This window comes from Bipolaris sorokiniana (assembly GCF_000338995.1).
Source record: "Bipolaris sorokiniana ND90Pr unplaced genomic scaffold COCSAscaffold_4, whole genome shotgun sequence".
Taxonomy (NCBI): Eukaryota; Fungi; Ascomycota; class Dothideomycetes; order Pleosporales; family Pleosporaceae; genus Bipolaris; species Bipolaris sorokiniana.
The window spans coordinates 1950019-1964059 of record NW_006911898.1 but is presented as its reverse complement, the minus strand read 5'-3'; the positions used below and the strand labels follow the sequence as shown (position 1 = coordinate 1964059).

The 14041-nt window shown below is 48.5% G+C and overlaps 7 protein-coding genes across 7 annotated transcripts; 2 read left to right on the top strand and 5 right to left on the bottom strand.

The window, feature by feature from the left end:
- Nucleotides 1-193: 193 nt before the first annotated feature.
- On the top strand, nucleotides 194-1509 carry COCSADRAFT_138733 (uncharacterized protein; the record flags this gene model as incomplete). Its single annotated transcript, XM_007699966.1, has 2 exons — nucleotides 194-502; nucleotides 559-1509. 2 exons carry the CDS (start codon nucleotides 194-196, stop codon nucleotides 1507-1509), a joined length of 1260 nt encoding a protein of 419 aa, XP_007698156.1.
- COCSADRAFT_179967 (uncharacterized protein) lies at nucleotides 1481-3866 on the bottom strand (the record flags this gene model as incomplete). The annotated part of the gene is made up of 4 exons (XM_007699965.1): nucleotides 1481-2107; nucleotides 2155-2673; nucleotides 2750-2879; nucleotides 2933-3866. 4 exons carry the CDS (start codon nucleotides 3864-3866, stop codon nucleotides 1567-1569), a joined length of 2124 nt encoding a protein of 707 aa, XP_007698155.1. The 3' UTR covers nucleotides 1481-1566.
- A 735-nt stretch (nucleotides 3867-4601) lies between these two features.
- Nucleotides 4602-5367, bottom strand: COCSADRAFT_354079 (uncharacterized protein; the record flags this gene model as incomplete). Its single annotated transcript, XM_007699964.1, has 1 exon — nucleotides 4602-5367. One exon carries the CDS (start codon nucleotides 5365-5367, stop codon nucleotides 4633-4635), a length of 735 nt encoding a protein of 244 aa, XP_007698154.1. The 3' UTR covers nucleotides 4602-4632.
- A 425-nt stretch (nucleotides 5368-5792) lies between these two features.
- COCSADRAFT_35239 (glycoside hydrolase family 64 protein) lies at nucleotides 5793-7734 on the bottom strand. The gene has a single exon (XM_007699420.1). It carries the CDS (start codon nucleotides 7410-7412, stop codon nucleotides 6102-6104), a length of 1311 nt encoding a protein of 436 aa, XP_007697610.1. The 5' UTR covers nucleotides 7413-7734; the 3' UTR covers nucleotides 5793-6101.
- An 823-nt stretch (nucleotides 7735-8557) lies between these two features.
- COCSADRAFT_113534 (uncharacterized protein) lies at nucleotides 8558-11104 on the bottom strand. Its single transcript, XM_007699963.1, has 6 exons — nucleotides 10960-11104; nucleotides 10803-10874; nucleotides 10137-10754; nucleotides 9883-10089; nucleotides 9555-9835; nucleotides 8558-9500 (listed from the first exon to the last, which is right to left on the bottom strand). The coding sequence occupies exons 1-6, from the start codon at nucleotides 11082-11084 to the stop codon at nucleotides 8716-8718; spliced, it is 2088 nt and encodes a 695-aa protein (XP_007698153.1). The 5' UTR covers nucleotides 11085-11104; the 3' UTR covers nucleotides 8558-8715.
- Nucleotides 11105-11448: 344 nt separating this feature from the next.
- On the bottom strand, nucleotides 11449-12134 carry COCSADRAFT_113530 (uncharacterized protein; the record flags this gene model as incomplete). Its single annotated transcript, XM_007699962.1, has 2 exons — nucleotides 11449-11672; nucleotides 11780-12134. The coding sequence occupies 2 exons, from the start codon at nucleotides 12132-12134 to the stop codon at nucleotides 11503-11505; spliced, it is 525 nt and encodes a 174-aa protein (XP_007698152.1). The 3' UTR covers nucleotides 11449-11502.
- A 799-nt stretch (nucleotides 12135-12933) lies between these two features.
- COCSADRAFT_85104 (carbohydrate esterase family 12 protein) lies at nucleotides 12934-13756 on the top strand (the record flags this gene model as incomplete). Its single annotated transcript, XM_007699961.1, has 2 exons — nucleotides 12934-13227; nucleotides 13286-13756. The coding sequence occupies 2 exons, from the start codon at nucleotides 12934-12936 to the stop codon at nucleotides 13754-13756; spliced, it is 765 nt and encodes a 254-aa protein (XP_007698151.1).
- Between the last annotated feature and the right edge of the window lie 285 nt (nucleotides 13757-14041).

The following is a 14041-nucleotide window of genomic DNA, read 5'->3' as shown; positions in this document are numbered from 1 at the left end:
CGCTTCCGACGCGCTTCCGTCCGCCTTCCGATCCGACACCTTAGCATCTTTCGAGGTTTAGATACTTGTTTGGCCTAAGAAAGTGGGCCAATGTGGTTTCATGATAAATGCGGTCTTCGCCGCCCTGCATACTCAAACCCTTCTAGAATCCAGGAAACATTACTGTGATTTGCTACTGCTTTGTTTTTTCATAATGAGCCCTCACAGAATTTTCAGTCTACCGTCCACTTCTGCACTGCCGGAGTACAGCATATCTAAAAACGGCTTTCTTCCTGCTGAGCCACCATTGTCCCGATTGCCGCAGAATTATTATAGTCCATGGGAACAGATCATAGAGAAACTTCCTCTGCTCATCGAAACTCAGCAGATACGACAATCTGTTGATGAGTTGCCGATCCTTGATGTATCTCACTTAGACAACGAAGCGGAATGGCAAAGATCCCACTCGATGCTAGCTGTCATGGCTCAAGGGTACATTTGGACTGGACCTGAACCATCAGAGGTAAAGAGAGCATCTTCCTTGACTGAAACAACGACTAGTACTAACCGGATACCCAGAGGCTACCTCCTGCAATTACTATCCCTTTCCTTCGGACGGCTGAACACCTCGAGGTACATCCCGTCGCCACATATGCAGCACTGAACCTATGGAACTGGAGACCATTAACCAACGACGTTGATTTGACTCAGCCGGAAAACATGGTTGCTCTCTATACAGCTACTGGCACTGATGATGAATCGTGGTTCTTCATCATCTCAAATGCCATGGAGGCAAGGGCCGGTCCACTGATCGAGACCATGCTCGGGGCTATTGATGCCGTCGAAAGAGACGATGCTGCGACAGTGGTAGATGCTTTGCAATATTTCAAGAGAGGTGTGGAGAGTATCGGACAACTTCTAGAGCGCATGGATGAACGTTGCGATCCTCACGTATTCTATCACACCATCAGACCATTTTTGGCCGGCAGCATGAACATGGCGGCTGCTGGTCTGCCAAATGGCGTCTTCTATGATGAAGGCAATGGCAAGGGCACATGGCGAGCGTACCGAGGTGGATCCAATGGACAGTCTTCCCTGCTCCAGTTCTTCGATGCAGTGCTTTCGGTAGACCATTCTAGAAGTGGCGGTTTCCACGCTGAGATGCGCGGATACATGCCCGGCCCCCACGCTCGGTTCCTGGATGATGTTGAAGCCATTGCGAATATTCGCAGCTATGTAAATGACCATCAAGAGAACGATGTGCTTCTTTCGGCGTTCAACGCAGCGGTTGCAGCACTCAGTGGCTTCCGCGACAAACACATTGCTCTTGTAACGAGGTATATCATCATACCTAGTCATTCGGCGAAGCCGGCAAGCCATATTAAAAGAAGAGACATAGCCTCTGCCTCTACAGAGATGGTCGCAGAAAAGCCAAAGACACAAGAGCTGGTTGGTACCGGAGGCACCAAGTTGATTCCGTTTCTGCGGACATCAAGAGACGAAACCAGTGAAACAAAAGTCGTACATTGAAGTCCAGATGCAAGAATTTTTGCGAATATTTTGGATACAAACACACAGTCCATTGAACTACGGGAAGAAGGTGTTGCCTGTCTGTTGATTGTGGATAGGGAAGAGAGGTATATCCGCCACAGACGCACCGTCCAAATTATAGGTGCCCGGTTGGAGGAAATCCTGTAGACCTTGATCGTTCTCACTAGGCCATGGTAGAGCGAAGAAGTCGGCATCATAGATGGTCCAATCAAGCGGAGCTTGTGCAGGAGGGTTTTGCAGAGTAGCTTGTGTGGAGGATGGCAAGCCGGGCTTCGGTCGTGGTTGAGGACCTTCGATTGGATGGGCTCGAGGGGTTTGCTCTGATGGCAATAGACCAAACAATTCAGAGGAAGCCTGCTTCCGCTTTCGGCGCAAATGCAGTTCCCGTTTCCTCGCATGTGCAGTTGTGATTTTAAGGAGAGACTGGGCAGCATGCGAGTATTGACGAGCATGATGATCGACCATGCCGAAGTAGTCCATACAGGCAATTGCATCTTTGCAGCTCTCTTCTAAGAGGAGGCCGGAGTTGCCGAGAATGCCAACAGCTAGAACCAGTGTAGCAGTGAAGAGCCAAGATCTGGGGTCAATTAGCGAACATCGATGTTGATACGTATTAAAACTTACACTACTAATGGCATCCTTCGAGGTAACTGGTCTGCTTTTATCAAAGCCTGTAAAGTGTCAACTAGTACCGAAGCCGCATCAATTGCGGCATCTGCATATTTGCGCTTCTCTTGATGATCAGCAGGTGTGCCTCCATTCTTGAGTGAGGCGCCCATGTACTCGTAAAGTTCGTAAATGAGGAATGGCCGTGTCAATAGCATTATACCGTAGTAGTAGGAGCACAAAGTGGAGCAGGCGCCAACCACTGCCTCACAGGATTGTTGTCTAGTTGTAATGTCTGAAAGATTTCCGAGCCATTTGGACGCCCAATTTTTCAGTTGCCTCGAGACGTAGTCGGCGATCCGTAGAGATATCCGCTTGCGAGAGTACACTTCAACAACGACGCGCTCGACGATCATGAAAATTTGCACACTCGCATCTAATATGTTGGCACTAGTATCAGATCGCATGTCCTCGGGATTGACGTATTTGACCGTGCAGTCCACATCGGATGTGGAGGGTGGTCGACCTAAGATATTGCTGAATGGCGAACAACAGATGTCAGCGTATGTAACTATGGAAGCCTCAGTGAATAAGGGAAATTATAGCGGCTTACCTGATGAGTTGGTCGACGACGCGCAGACTCTTCCAGATACGATCTCGTACTGATCTAATATTCTCACCGAAAGAAGCGTTGACTTCGGTTCTGTGAAGGCCGATTGCGTATGCAGTACGCGCAGCCAAGGCTAGCCATCGTAAGCAGGTAACCCTACAAACACTCACACGTAAGATCACTTACAAAAGTATAAATATGCACCATTTGGCTGAGAAGCGCGGAGCATGAAAATAACTACCAGGGTGAAGCCCTGAACGGTAGAAACGTTCATGTTACTGCACATAAACTTTAGAAGTATGTTGAGCGCATGTTTGAACCAAGCCTCTGCCTTGTCTTCGAACTTGTCTTGAGCACCGATGGCGAGCACAAGATAGAAGACAGCAGCGGCGACATCGTCTGGGCTAGACGTCTGGTTGCTCACCCAGTTTTTCAGCTCTGGCAACAGGTCCTCGCGTTGAAATAGCTGTACGAGACCACTGCTAGCTGCAATGTACTCTTGTACTAGGGCATCTACATGTTGCAGCTCAATTGGTGGACATTGTTGTTGGTCGGCTAGTGGGGGACGCGTGATTTCGATAATAGGATCCCTGGCGGCTTGCACCGAAACTCCTGAATCAACTTCGGATGTGATGAGATGCTTCACTGTTTGTAGAAAGGACAGTGGGGCGCAATCGCCGATGAAGATTAGTTTGCCTTGTGCGTCACGAAGAATACGGCCTTCCAGAGGAACCGCAGTATCGCCTTGTAGATCGTCTCTACTCAGTGTGGGTGAGAGCGATGTTGAAGTTTCAGCGGCTTCATGCTGGTATCGTGATTCTTGAGAATTGTGTTCTCGGTTGTCTGGTGTATGGCCAGCCGAGATGATGCGCCGAAAAGACGAGCTGTCAGTGTGGGCGTGTATACTTGGAGAGTCCACTACCGAGTGAACTTGGTTTCGTGGAGTTGGACCGCTGAATGTACATGTAGCTGCACGCTCCTTGCGTACACAGTATGTGCATGGTAATTCACCGTCGCACTTGACTTTTCTCCTTCTACACAAATCGCATGCTGCCGCGACGCGGTCAATACGACGCCGCTTTTCGGATGGCGTTACTAGCTGATCTGGTCGTGTGGACATTGTGAATCTATGACAGCAGAAATGCGCTTATGGGCAGTTAGTGACGGGAGGCAATGTGGTTGACGGAACTTCCGTTGTTGTTGGAGGGAGCCGTCCGACGCGTCGGATGTCCAATAGCTTCGGCTTGCGGCTGTTAATGGTGGGCTTGGCATTTCTTCAGCCGAGAGAATGCGTTATTATGCATGCGAGCTTCCGATGCTCGAATCACTACCCGGCCACAAACAACGTGTCAGCACTACTCAACGAATGCGGTGGTAGAAATACAACTACAGATGTCGAAAAAAGTAGTTCTTTTTCTACTAGCCGTTGCAAGTACCTTTTTTGGACCTTCGTTAAGAGGTACGAGAATCACGAAGTATGGCATAGCATTATTTACTTATTCATTTCGGATTATTTCTTGGAAGATATTCAAGTTACGTAAAAACTAAGATAGGAGTCCGAAGGACCTTTGACCCAATCTCCTAAGACGATCATTCAACCAAGCAATAGTGTTAACTTACTCAATATTCTTATAAACATATCACATCTTTGCTCAACAGTTCTTTCCAATAGTGTGTTCTAGATATCGGAATATAGACTCTATTCATATCTTAGAAATAAAAACATCTTCTCTATACCAAATCCCTTCTGTGATTGCAATTCCGTTCTAAAAGCAAGCCCAAATAACTTTTCCAAACGCCATCCCACCATTTTACCTATACCCATATACTAAAACACCAACATAAAGAAAATTTTCTCCATCTCCACGAACCCTCACCAACCCACCTTAGTTAATATCCTCCAACCTCAACTCCACAACCACAAAATTCTTCAACCACCTCAGCGCAATTTCCTTGACATCCTCTCCCTTCTGCACCCACGCCTGTGTCTCCGGCAAACATGTGACCCAGTTCAAGAAGTCAGTCCACTCCTCCGCCATGCTCTCAAGCTCCCACTTGCCAGTGCACACATTGAACTTGCGGCGGTGCCAAGGGGTCTCGCGGTTGTTATTGGGTGGGTGGGTGCCATCGGGCTCGCAGCTAACCGCGCGGAGAGTGTTTGTGTATAAATTGAGGCGGCTGAAGTATGTCCGCATCTTATTGATTGTGATATGGCCGGTGTGAAGTTTTGGTTGGAGCTCGGTGGTCAGGATTTTGGCGAGATCCGAGACGGAGATGTTAGACGAGATATGTTCGGCGTCCGAGACTACTTCCTTTATTTGGGTGATGCTAGTCTCCATTGGCTTGAATAGAATGTGGTAATCTTCGGGGTGGTCGAGGTTGAAAGCGTCTTCCAGCTTGACCAGATGATCGCCGTGGGTCGGGCATTCTGCCATGGCCTCGCGCTTCGTGAGCTGGGATGTGTGGTAGTAGTATCCCATGGAGCGGTAATAATCTTCCATCTCCGTGCAGTATTTGAGTAACTTTTTACCGTGCTCGATCAACTTCTCCAGGGATTGCTGGCATAGCTGAGGGAGCTGCGAAGGCTCCGCAATGTTGAGATTAATGCAGCCTTTGCACATGGCGATGGATTCTGTTTGATCTGTGAATTTGATCAATGTGTAGATTCTTTTTGAGTTATGGATTTTGTTGGAGTCGTATTGGTGATCTTGGTTGTTGTTGTGTGAGTTGTATGAGTTGAACGTTGTATATAGGAGAAACAAGTATCTGAAACATTTAGTCCCAAATTCGATGAGACTTTAATCAGTGTTGTATATCCGCCACTGTACAGTGAGTGGTGTGTTGGCATAGTGAATTCATGGTTGTTCAATGAGAACAGGCGACACTGCCTACTATTGGCAATACAATGTCGAAGCTATGCTTATTTGGTATTACATTCTGTGCTTTCACAACCCCCAGTGCGGTAATTATTCGTGAAAACCATCCACGTGAAAATTTTCTTGGCAGTGAAAAATGCTCGATGAGTGCACCTTTGTGAGTGTCAGCCGTCATATTCTAATATACAAGTGGGGCAAACATGGAACATATATGGATCATTTACTAAAAAAAAGTAGGAATTAACATGAGTGAGCAGAAGACAACTTGATATATATACAAATAGACTCTGACATTTCATAAGCTAGGCAACGATGCCTCAATGTGAAGATAATGGTATTCTAGGACGAAGAAAAAAATACAATGAAGAGGTATATAGTAATGAAGGATGCATGCTAAAACCAGTCTCTCAGGCAACAGACTCCCATTCTTTGTACCATGACAAACATGAACAACACCTAACAAAGCAGCAATCGCATTACTAGTTGCCGCCTACAGCGATGGTAAACAGCTGTGGACTTCCGTCAAAAATTGTTCCAGCGACATCCTGTCCACCGTCTGGGACCACATCGTCGTAGGGGAAAGCATAACCGCGTCCATCCTTCTGAATCTCATGCAAGATGCGCGAATAGTGGTTCGTCGTTGGGTCTTTGTAGTATTGGCTCGGGTTGCTGCCATTGGGAAATTGGTTGCCAAGTGTGTTAAGCAGAGTGCTTCTGTTGAATGCAGCTGCGAGACGAGGAATGACTGCATTGCGAGCCTGGTTGGAGCCGGTTTGGAAAGGTCCAGTGCTGCACGTAAAAATATCTCTTGCTGTTGGCGCAGAGAAAGAACCCGCCTCCCCAAGCTGAAGCTCGTTACCCTGAACGCGACCTCGCAGATTACCAGCAGCAGCTTGTGTGTTGATGATCATGTCTTCATTGCGAAACTTGTTCCACACTGCTTGGACGTAGCCATCCCAGTAATTACCCCACGCATCCGCATTGCCGACAAGTAGGTTATTTGGACTCAGAACTCGCAATGCACGGCCGTTATTCTCGTAGATCAACCTGTCCCAAGGGCGCCCATCACTTTGTGCTTGGGCGCGTAGCCTATCCTGTAACATTTTCGGTCCATCAGGACCCATGCCTGGAACGCTCTGCGTTCGACCTTGGGTGTTGGTGAGGCTCATCGCAACTGGGATGCTGACAAAGTCGACATAACTGATGTTAGCAAAAAGCTGTGCATCGTTGTAGGTGAATTCGCAGAAGGTCCAGTCGATGTTGAAGTTTGGATCACTAGGGTTGGTTACGCTTGGTTCGACGACAGCAGGGCCGGGGTTGAGCCGGAAGGTGAGCTTCGCGCCAATGCTGAACCAGATGCGACCACCAGCAATCTTTGGTATTCTGACATTAACAGTATTCCCGGGATTACCGAGCGGAATGGCAACGTCAGCCTGGAGTGGTTGCAGGATTTCACTGGGTGCTACAGGATAGTACACAGTCTGGCCGTCTGACTGGATAAAAATTGGCGTATTTCCCCGCTCGAGGGCAAGACCTGTGATGTATGCATATACCGTGCTGGAGTTGGACTTGTTCTGGAGTGCGAGCTGAAGAGTTCCAGGAGCGGCTTCAGCTAATACTTGCTGTTGGTCACCATTGGCCTGGGACGCCGGCGCCGGCGCTGGTGCTGGTGCTGGCGTCTCGATGGGACTGTCGACTTTGGTAGGGGCGGAAGGTTGTTCCACTGGTTTCGATTTGCGGTTCTGAAAGCTCTGGCGACGCTTTTTCAAGAAACTCTTGAAGGCCTTCATGTTGGACTATTGTCAATGACTAGGATAGCAGGCGTAGAAGCAAAAGAAAAATAGGGATAAATATATTGAGGGCGCTGTTCTTTGAAATGCGAAGAGGGAAAAGAAGAAGACGACGATGTGAAGGATGCTTCAAGGTGAAGTCAATTCTTAGACGCGTAATGCATGAAATAACAAAGAGATTTTATACATGGATGATAGCAAAACGCGTCGTCAACGACGTGGAATTCAAGGCGTGAATACAAGGATCCAGCTGATGTCACACATGCGATGGTCTTGCCGGGGTAGGTAAACCGGTTAGCGGTCGGCGCCTGCTCGCCAAGAGTCAGCAATGGCAGTTAAATCGTGGCGGCCAACCAGAGGGCGGAAACCATCACCACCATCTTTCGGCCCGATCGGGAAGGCCCATGTCAAAGAAGCACGGGAGATGCACTCGTGCCTGGCAATGCTGACTTGAGGGGTGGTTGGATAGAGAGAGGCTGCGAGCTGGTATTGGATGGAGCCTACTAGCTGTCAGCTTAGAGCGACGAAGAATGGTAAGCAGCAGTGCGGAAACTACTATCCGTGTAGGGCACCAAGCACGTGACCTTCGTAAGAAGGTCTCACATGCTAGCATTTAGTGCTTAAGCCATGCGCATGAAGCGCCCAGAAACGTTTTCGCGGTTGGGGCGCGAGCCAGAGCGTTGCGTCTTTAGTGTCTAACCTGACATCTCGTGAACTGCCTTAGCGTAAGGGTGATCACCCATGCTACATATACTGCCGGGAACCAAGAACTAACCTACTCGTACCCCTACTACCTAAGCTATCCCAAGCTCTCAGACCAACAAATAGGGATGTGTAACGTGAATACTATCCGTACCTATGCTTTCCAAGATTCATCAGTAGCGTTCTTCAGTGGATAAGAACTGGCACTGATCGCCAGCATCTGGATCTTCGATTGTGGTATGCTTCGGTCACGCTGTAAGCCACCGAGAACTTGCACAAATGTGGTCGAGTTGTCCGAAGCAATCATATTTCATCTTGGTATGCGAGTAGGTCCAAGCGTAAAGCTCGAGTGGTGTACGGCTATCCTCTCTTCTCACTTGGTCCATCTTACCATTACCCCGTGGTGATGCTCTGTCATGGGTGCACCAAGTTGGTGCCCTCGGGTTACATAGAGAGGTGTGGTCGCTGGGATTAACAACACGTGGTATAGGGCTGTCCTGGATTCATTTGCGAAAAGAGTTGCGTGACAAATGCCGAGGCTAGTAATTTCTTTTCCCAGTGTGTAGCGCTAGACTAATCATCTGATCTTCCCTAACAAATCCTAGAATGACGCACCACTACCAAAAGCCATGTCTGAGTAGCTGTCGTAGCATTGGTCGCCCCAGATGCCTCCGGCCATATCGAAGAACTGCTCGATGTCGAAATCTGCACTTCTCATTAGCGCAAACGGGTCACTGCTCCCATTGGCAGCGCCATCCATCTCCGCACTGCCTTCGCACGTGAAGTTCGCATCAGCCAGTGCGGGGTACTGCGCCTCTGATCCATGCATGGGGCATGCAGTTGACATGACAGAGTTTGGACACCAGGCTTCGGCCGTACCTGCCTCCGTCGTCGCCCTTTGTGGAGGCTGCATGGGTTTTTTTATTGGTGCTTTCGGTCGGATCTTACGTATATACCAAGTCTTCGTCAAGTCCATCATGAAACACATCGCTCGCCAGAAGTCGCTGTGGGGCTGCTTCACCTCGTCGTACGTTGATAATTTTTGCATCCGGAAGCAAAGAGATTCGAGACACAGCTCAAGACGCACTCGCTCCTGAGCTGCTTGTGCATCCCAGCCGCAGGCAGCATGGCCATCATTAGGCATACACAGCCTAGCTACCGTCATGATGACCGACGGCAAACGCATCCACTCAGAGAAGGATATGAAATGGTACTCGTTAGCTGGAAAAGATAAAAGAGTATCCAAGAATTTCTTGCCAGCCTCAAGTGCAGAGAACAAAGAGTTAAGTTGTACCGATTGCGGTGGCGGGGGAACGTTCAATGCATGTGGGCGAAGGGAGACGCTGTGCAACAGTGTCTTACTGAAAGAGAAGGAAAGCTCGAGCACTGTATGCTATTAGCAAAGTCCATATAATTCCTCAGATGTAGAAAGGAACTTACGTCTTTGAGATGCAGAGCAACAGGATTGTGCTTTCCATGCATCAAGCTGACCTTCTATAGAACGCAAATGCATAAGCATGCGTCCATCAGATAGTGGCAGCTGCGCCGCATCAGCTGTAAACAGAATGTCTTGTATTTGTTCCTCAATCTGTCGCAGGGAGATCAAGTGGCTTATGACTTCATCAGATTCATGCTCTAGTTCTTTTCCCAAGTTTTCAGCCGCCTCAGTCATGAAACGTGTATGCTTGAGCAGATTCGGCTTTTGAAAAGCACCGCCTACCCTGCACAATGTCAACAAAGTATCAAACACTCCTTGAGAAGAACATACATGGAAGAAACGTAGTAGCAACCCAAGAATGATCTTTGCCTTTCTCGTACCTCTTTTCCAGATGGCGGTGGGGGCCTACCCCGTAGTGGAGGGTTAAAGTCGATTGGTTGGTAATCCTGGTGGAGACCAATGTCAAGTGCCAGGCCAATCACAAGGTGGTGTAGGAAGAAGATCTGTTGCGTCTTGTGGCTGAAAACAAAATGGTACCTTTGGTGTTCAGCATATCGTAAGCCATACACGTAGAGGAGACGTACCAGGACAGATAAACCAGGACGCTCTGTACTAGCCCGAGCGTCTTCCGAGGACGGAATATTGTACGATGAGCGAGTTCCGTACGGTATATTGTGTCAAGCCTCCTCTGTTGCGAGTAATCCTTCCACGACGCTACTGTCATTATGGCAAGGAAAAGCATTGGCTTCTCTGCATGCAAGTCGGCACCGGAGAGTTGTGGAGATATAACAACAAAGGGAAATGTAACCGACATGGAACGAAATTCTTTCATCAACGATTCTGCTTCGCCTGAAGCAAGCAGACTCTGGACAAGCTCATCATCTATGGGGTCTTCGAGTCGCTTTGTCGGCCTGAACGGACCTTCAGAAGGTTGACCTGCAATTTGTCGATCATCGAAGCCATGTATGCCACGGATTTCTTCGAGGTATTGGCGATCAACTTCAGCATCATCAGAATGTTTTCCTAAGCGTGCTTCTGATTGGGGTTCAATAGACATCCAGCCTCCTGGGACAACTGGTTTTGTCGCCCTTGGCGGAACGGTAGGTGGAACGAACGCTGAACTAGCCGTGGCTTCATTTCCAGATGCACAAACAAGTTTGGCTACAAGCCCATCAATCTTTTGTTCAACTTGAGCAATGCGTCTGAATGGAGTAAGACCCAGGAGATGCTGATGGCGGACGCCGACTTACGAAGGGGCACGTAGCTTTCTTGCTCGTCGGGGCGCGTCAGCCCAAACGCACTCGTTTCCGGAAGCGGAACATCTACGGTATTTTAGCAGATTCCTGAAATAATTGAGCTATCTTTGAGGAACTTTCGCGTCCATAGCTATGGTGGAGTAAGCAGTACCTCTGGCATCGACCGGATTGGCTGCTCGGCAAACATTTGGTTTTCAAATTCCTACAGCGCTGACACGCTTGAAGAGTCCTTGGCTGCTCCGCTTTCGCAGCGGAATGCCCCTCGTTTTCCTGCATCCAAAATTGTTTGTGTGAATGTTGCAGCAAAAGTAGAGGATCGGGGAGAGTGTTCGACCCGACACGGAACGGACAAAACGCTCCTACCCGTTCCCCGACCAGTCTAGCTGCTTTGGGATGATAGTGGAGACGCGGGGACCCGTGGTTGCCTTACAAGTTACACACAATCCCGTCTCCATTCTAACGATGCAACTATCATCTAAGACATTTTCAACGGAAAAAAAGATCTATCGGCTTTTCTATTATCTATATCCGCAAGACTAACCAGGCAAGGTGATTTCCTAAGATACATTGCAGGAGGCCTTCGACAATGACCCGTTGTCCGTTTCTGAGTTCCTGATATTCGCACTCCTTCTACCTCTGAGTTAACAAGCCCGCTAATCCCTTCACTCGTCTATTTGCGAAGATCACAATAGCCCTAAAACTGCAGCTTTGAAGCCAGCTGCCACCCATACCAAAGCGTTGCGCCAATTGTGATTAGATTCAAATGAATGCTCATTGCATGCGCACGAGAAAACGCTTTGTTAAGCACAAGTATTTCCTCACTCTTTACACCTTGACCACTATGCAAGTTTGAATCGCGTGTGGCTATTCTTCGCATTAGTCCTACGTCGTACGAAAACGCCACTGGAAATTCGCCTCAAAGACCCTGTTGTTACGGTCTCGAGCAACAATTACACAGGAGCTCTACATACCTTGAGTTGCCCTCTCGATCATTAGAGCCCTAGTCCGCGGCCCATACAAGACCAAATTCAATCCTGTAGTCACCCCGGCGATTACAAAAGGAATGCAGCTGGCTAGTTCCCCGAATGACGAGAATGGTCCGTAAGGTGGACGTGTCAGCGCCACGACGAGTAAAAGCAGCGATTGGGCTTTGAAGTAGGCTGGAAAGAGTTGCTTTTGCAAACCCACAAATGCCGGCCTGGGCAAAGTCCTGTAAGTAATCTTCGTTACCACGAAGGTCTGATATAGTTCCGTCCCAATCAAAGCGGAGTAAGCCAGTAAGTGTACCGGTGGAAGAACGGCCGATACTACGGTGGTGAAGAACATATTTTCAATTAAAATTTTCTTTTGAAAACTTGATTAAATCAACTGGGAAGATGAGGTATATTCGAGACGGCCTGCTAAATGATTTTGAGTTGTGTTGCTGCCTGGCAAGCCAGGGACGGATCGGATCTCGCGTCCCAACTAGCTTCCGTGCCGTTTAGTTCTATCCCTTTTCAGACATTTCATTAGGAGACAAGGAATATTGCTACTTACTCGAAGATGAGAGCAATTCGATTACTTATCATGTCTTTTGTGTGGATGCATACGGCAACGCTGTCCTGCAGTTCCTAAGGCGTCTTTGTTCGTGAGCCGCCAAATGTTTAATCAATCACATCCATGCGGCAGCCATATACTCTGCTTATCAGAAACTCTTTTGTCCGTATTATAAGCAAACAGCGTACCTACGTTGCACTATGAGCACCTATTCTCAAAGATGGATCTCTCGGATCAAATTACCGCGAGGTTCCTGGCGATCGGCAATGCACCCCCGCAGTGTTTCCCCCGCCAAAGTAATTGCACGAATTATTTAGTATCTCTACGACTAGTTTAGGAAGAACTGCCGACAATAGAACCGGCTCTTATACTATTGAGAGTATAGTGATGATCTAGTATGAATCCCATAGATTAAATACATGATGGAAGATATCTACTGCTATTTCCGCCGTCAGCGGTATAAATATGAGAGGACTACAGATGTAAAGATGTACTGTCGCAAGCAGGGCCTTTCTTACTACCCTAAATAATCGACATCTTTTGTCGGTTGTCGGATTTCCAAAGAAGAGGAAATATCACAGGCCTAACCATGCGTTTTGCCCTACTATCCCTACTTCCTCTTTCTCTAGCAGCACCAAGTAGCTTACGCGATGCCGCCGCCAAACCCATATATTGGCTCCTAGCCGGCGACTCAACAACAGCCACCAATGGGGGATGGGGCGATGCATTCCTTTCCAAGACCGTCGCGCCAGGATCTTCCGGCAAAAACTACGGACACAGCGGTGCAACAACGGCATCCTTCCGCGCTGGAGGCGACTGGGGCCGAGTAATCAAAGACATATCAACCTACAAGAAAGACTACAAAGTCTACGTTACGATCCAGGTACTACCCTCGCCATTTCAAAAACCATTAAGAAAGATTCAAGCTAATGGTAACGAAGTTCGGACACAACGACCAAAAAGAAACCTCAGGCGTCACCCCAACCAAATACCGCACCAACCTCGCAACCTTCGCTTCGGAAGTTAAGAACTCGGGCGCAACACCCATCCTCGTCACACCTCTCACACGCCGCACCTTCAACACAACCACTAAACGCGTCATCGAAAACCTCGCTAAAGAAAGCGCACTCACAATCGACGTCGCCACGTCAAGCAACCTGCACTTCATCGACCTCAACAAAGCGTCGACAGCGTACGTCAACGCGATTGGGCAAGCGGGTGCAGACACGTATAATTGGGTGGGAGACGGGTCGACAGCGAGGGATCGCACGCATTTGAATCCGTGGGGGGAGGTGGTGTTTGGGCGGCTGGTGAGCGATTTGTTAGTGGAGAAGTATGCGGGGGAGTTTAAGCAGTGGACGGTGGGGAATGAGACGTTGAGTCGGCTTATTAGGGAGGGGAAGCTTGCTTAACTGATTCTTCTGGCTACAATTTGAGACGGAGAGAGAGAGAAAGGGGAAGAGAAGGGGGGTATCGATGTATTGATGTACGAGATTAACCATGAAAAGAGCTGTTGTGTGGACTAGAACGTTTTTGTTGGCTATTCAGCCGTATCCTTCGCCGTCGTATCCTTCCCCATCATATCCTCCGCTCGCCCATCGATTTTCTCTCGTTTCGTTCGTGTTTTGCGTGCTGGTGAAGCCGCTTACGCTTGAAGGAGGGGTATCCCAGGGTTGGTATTGGCTACTACTTCCTGT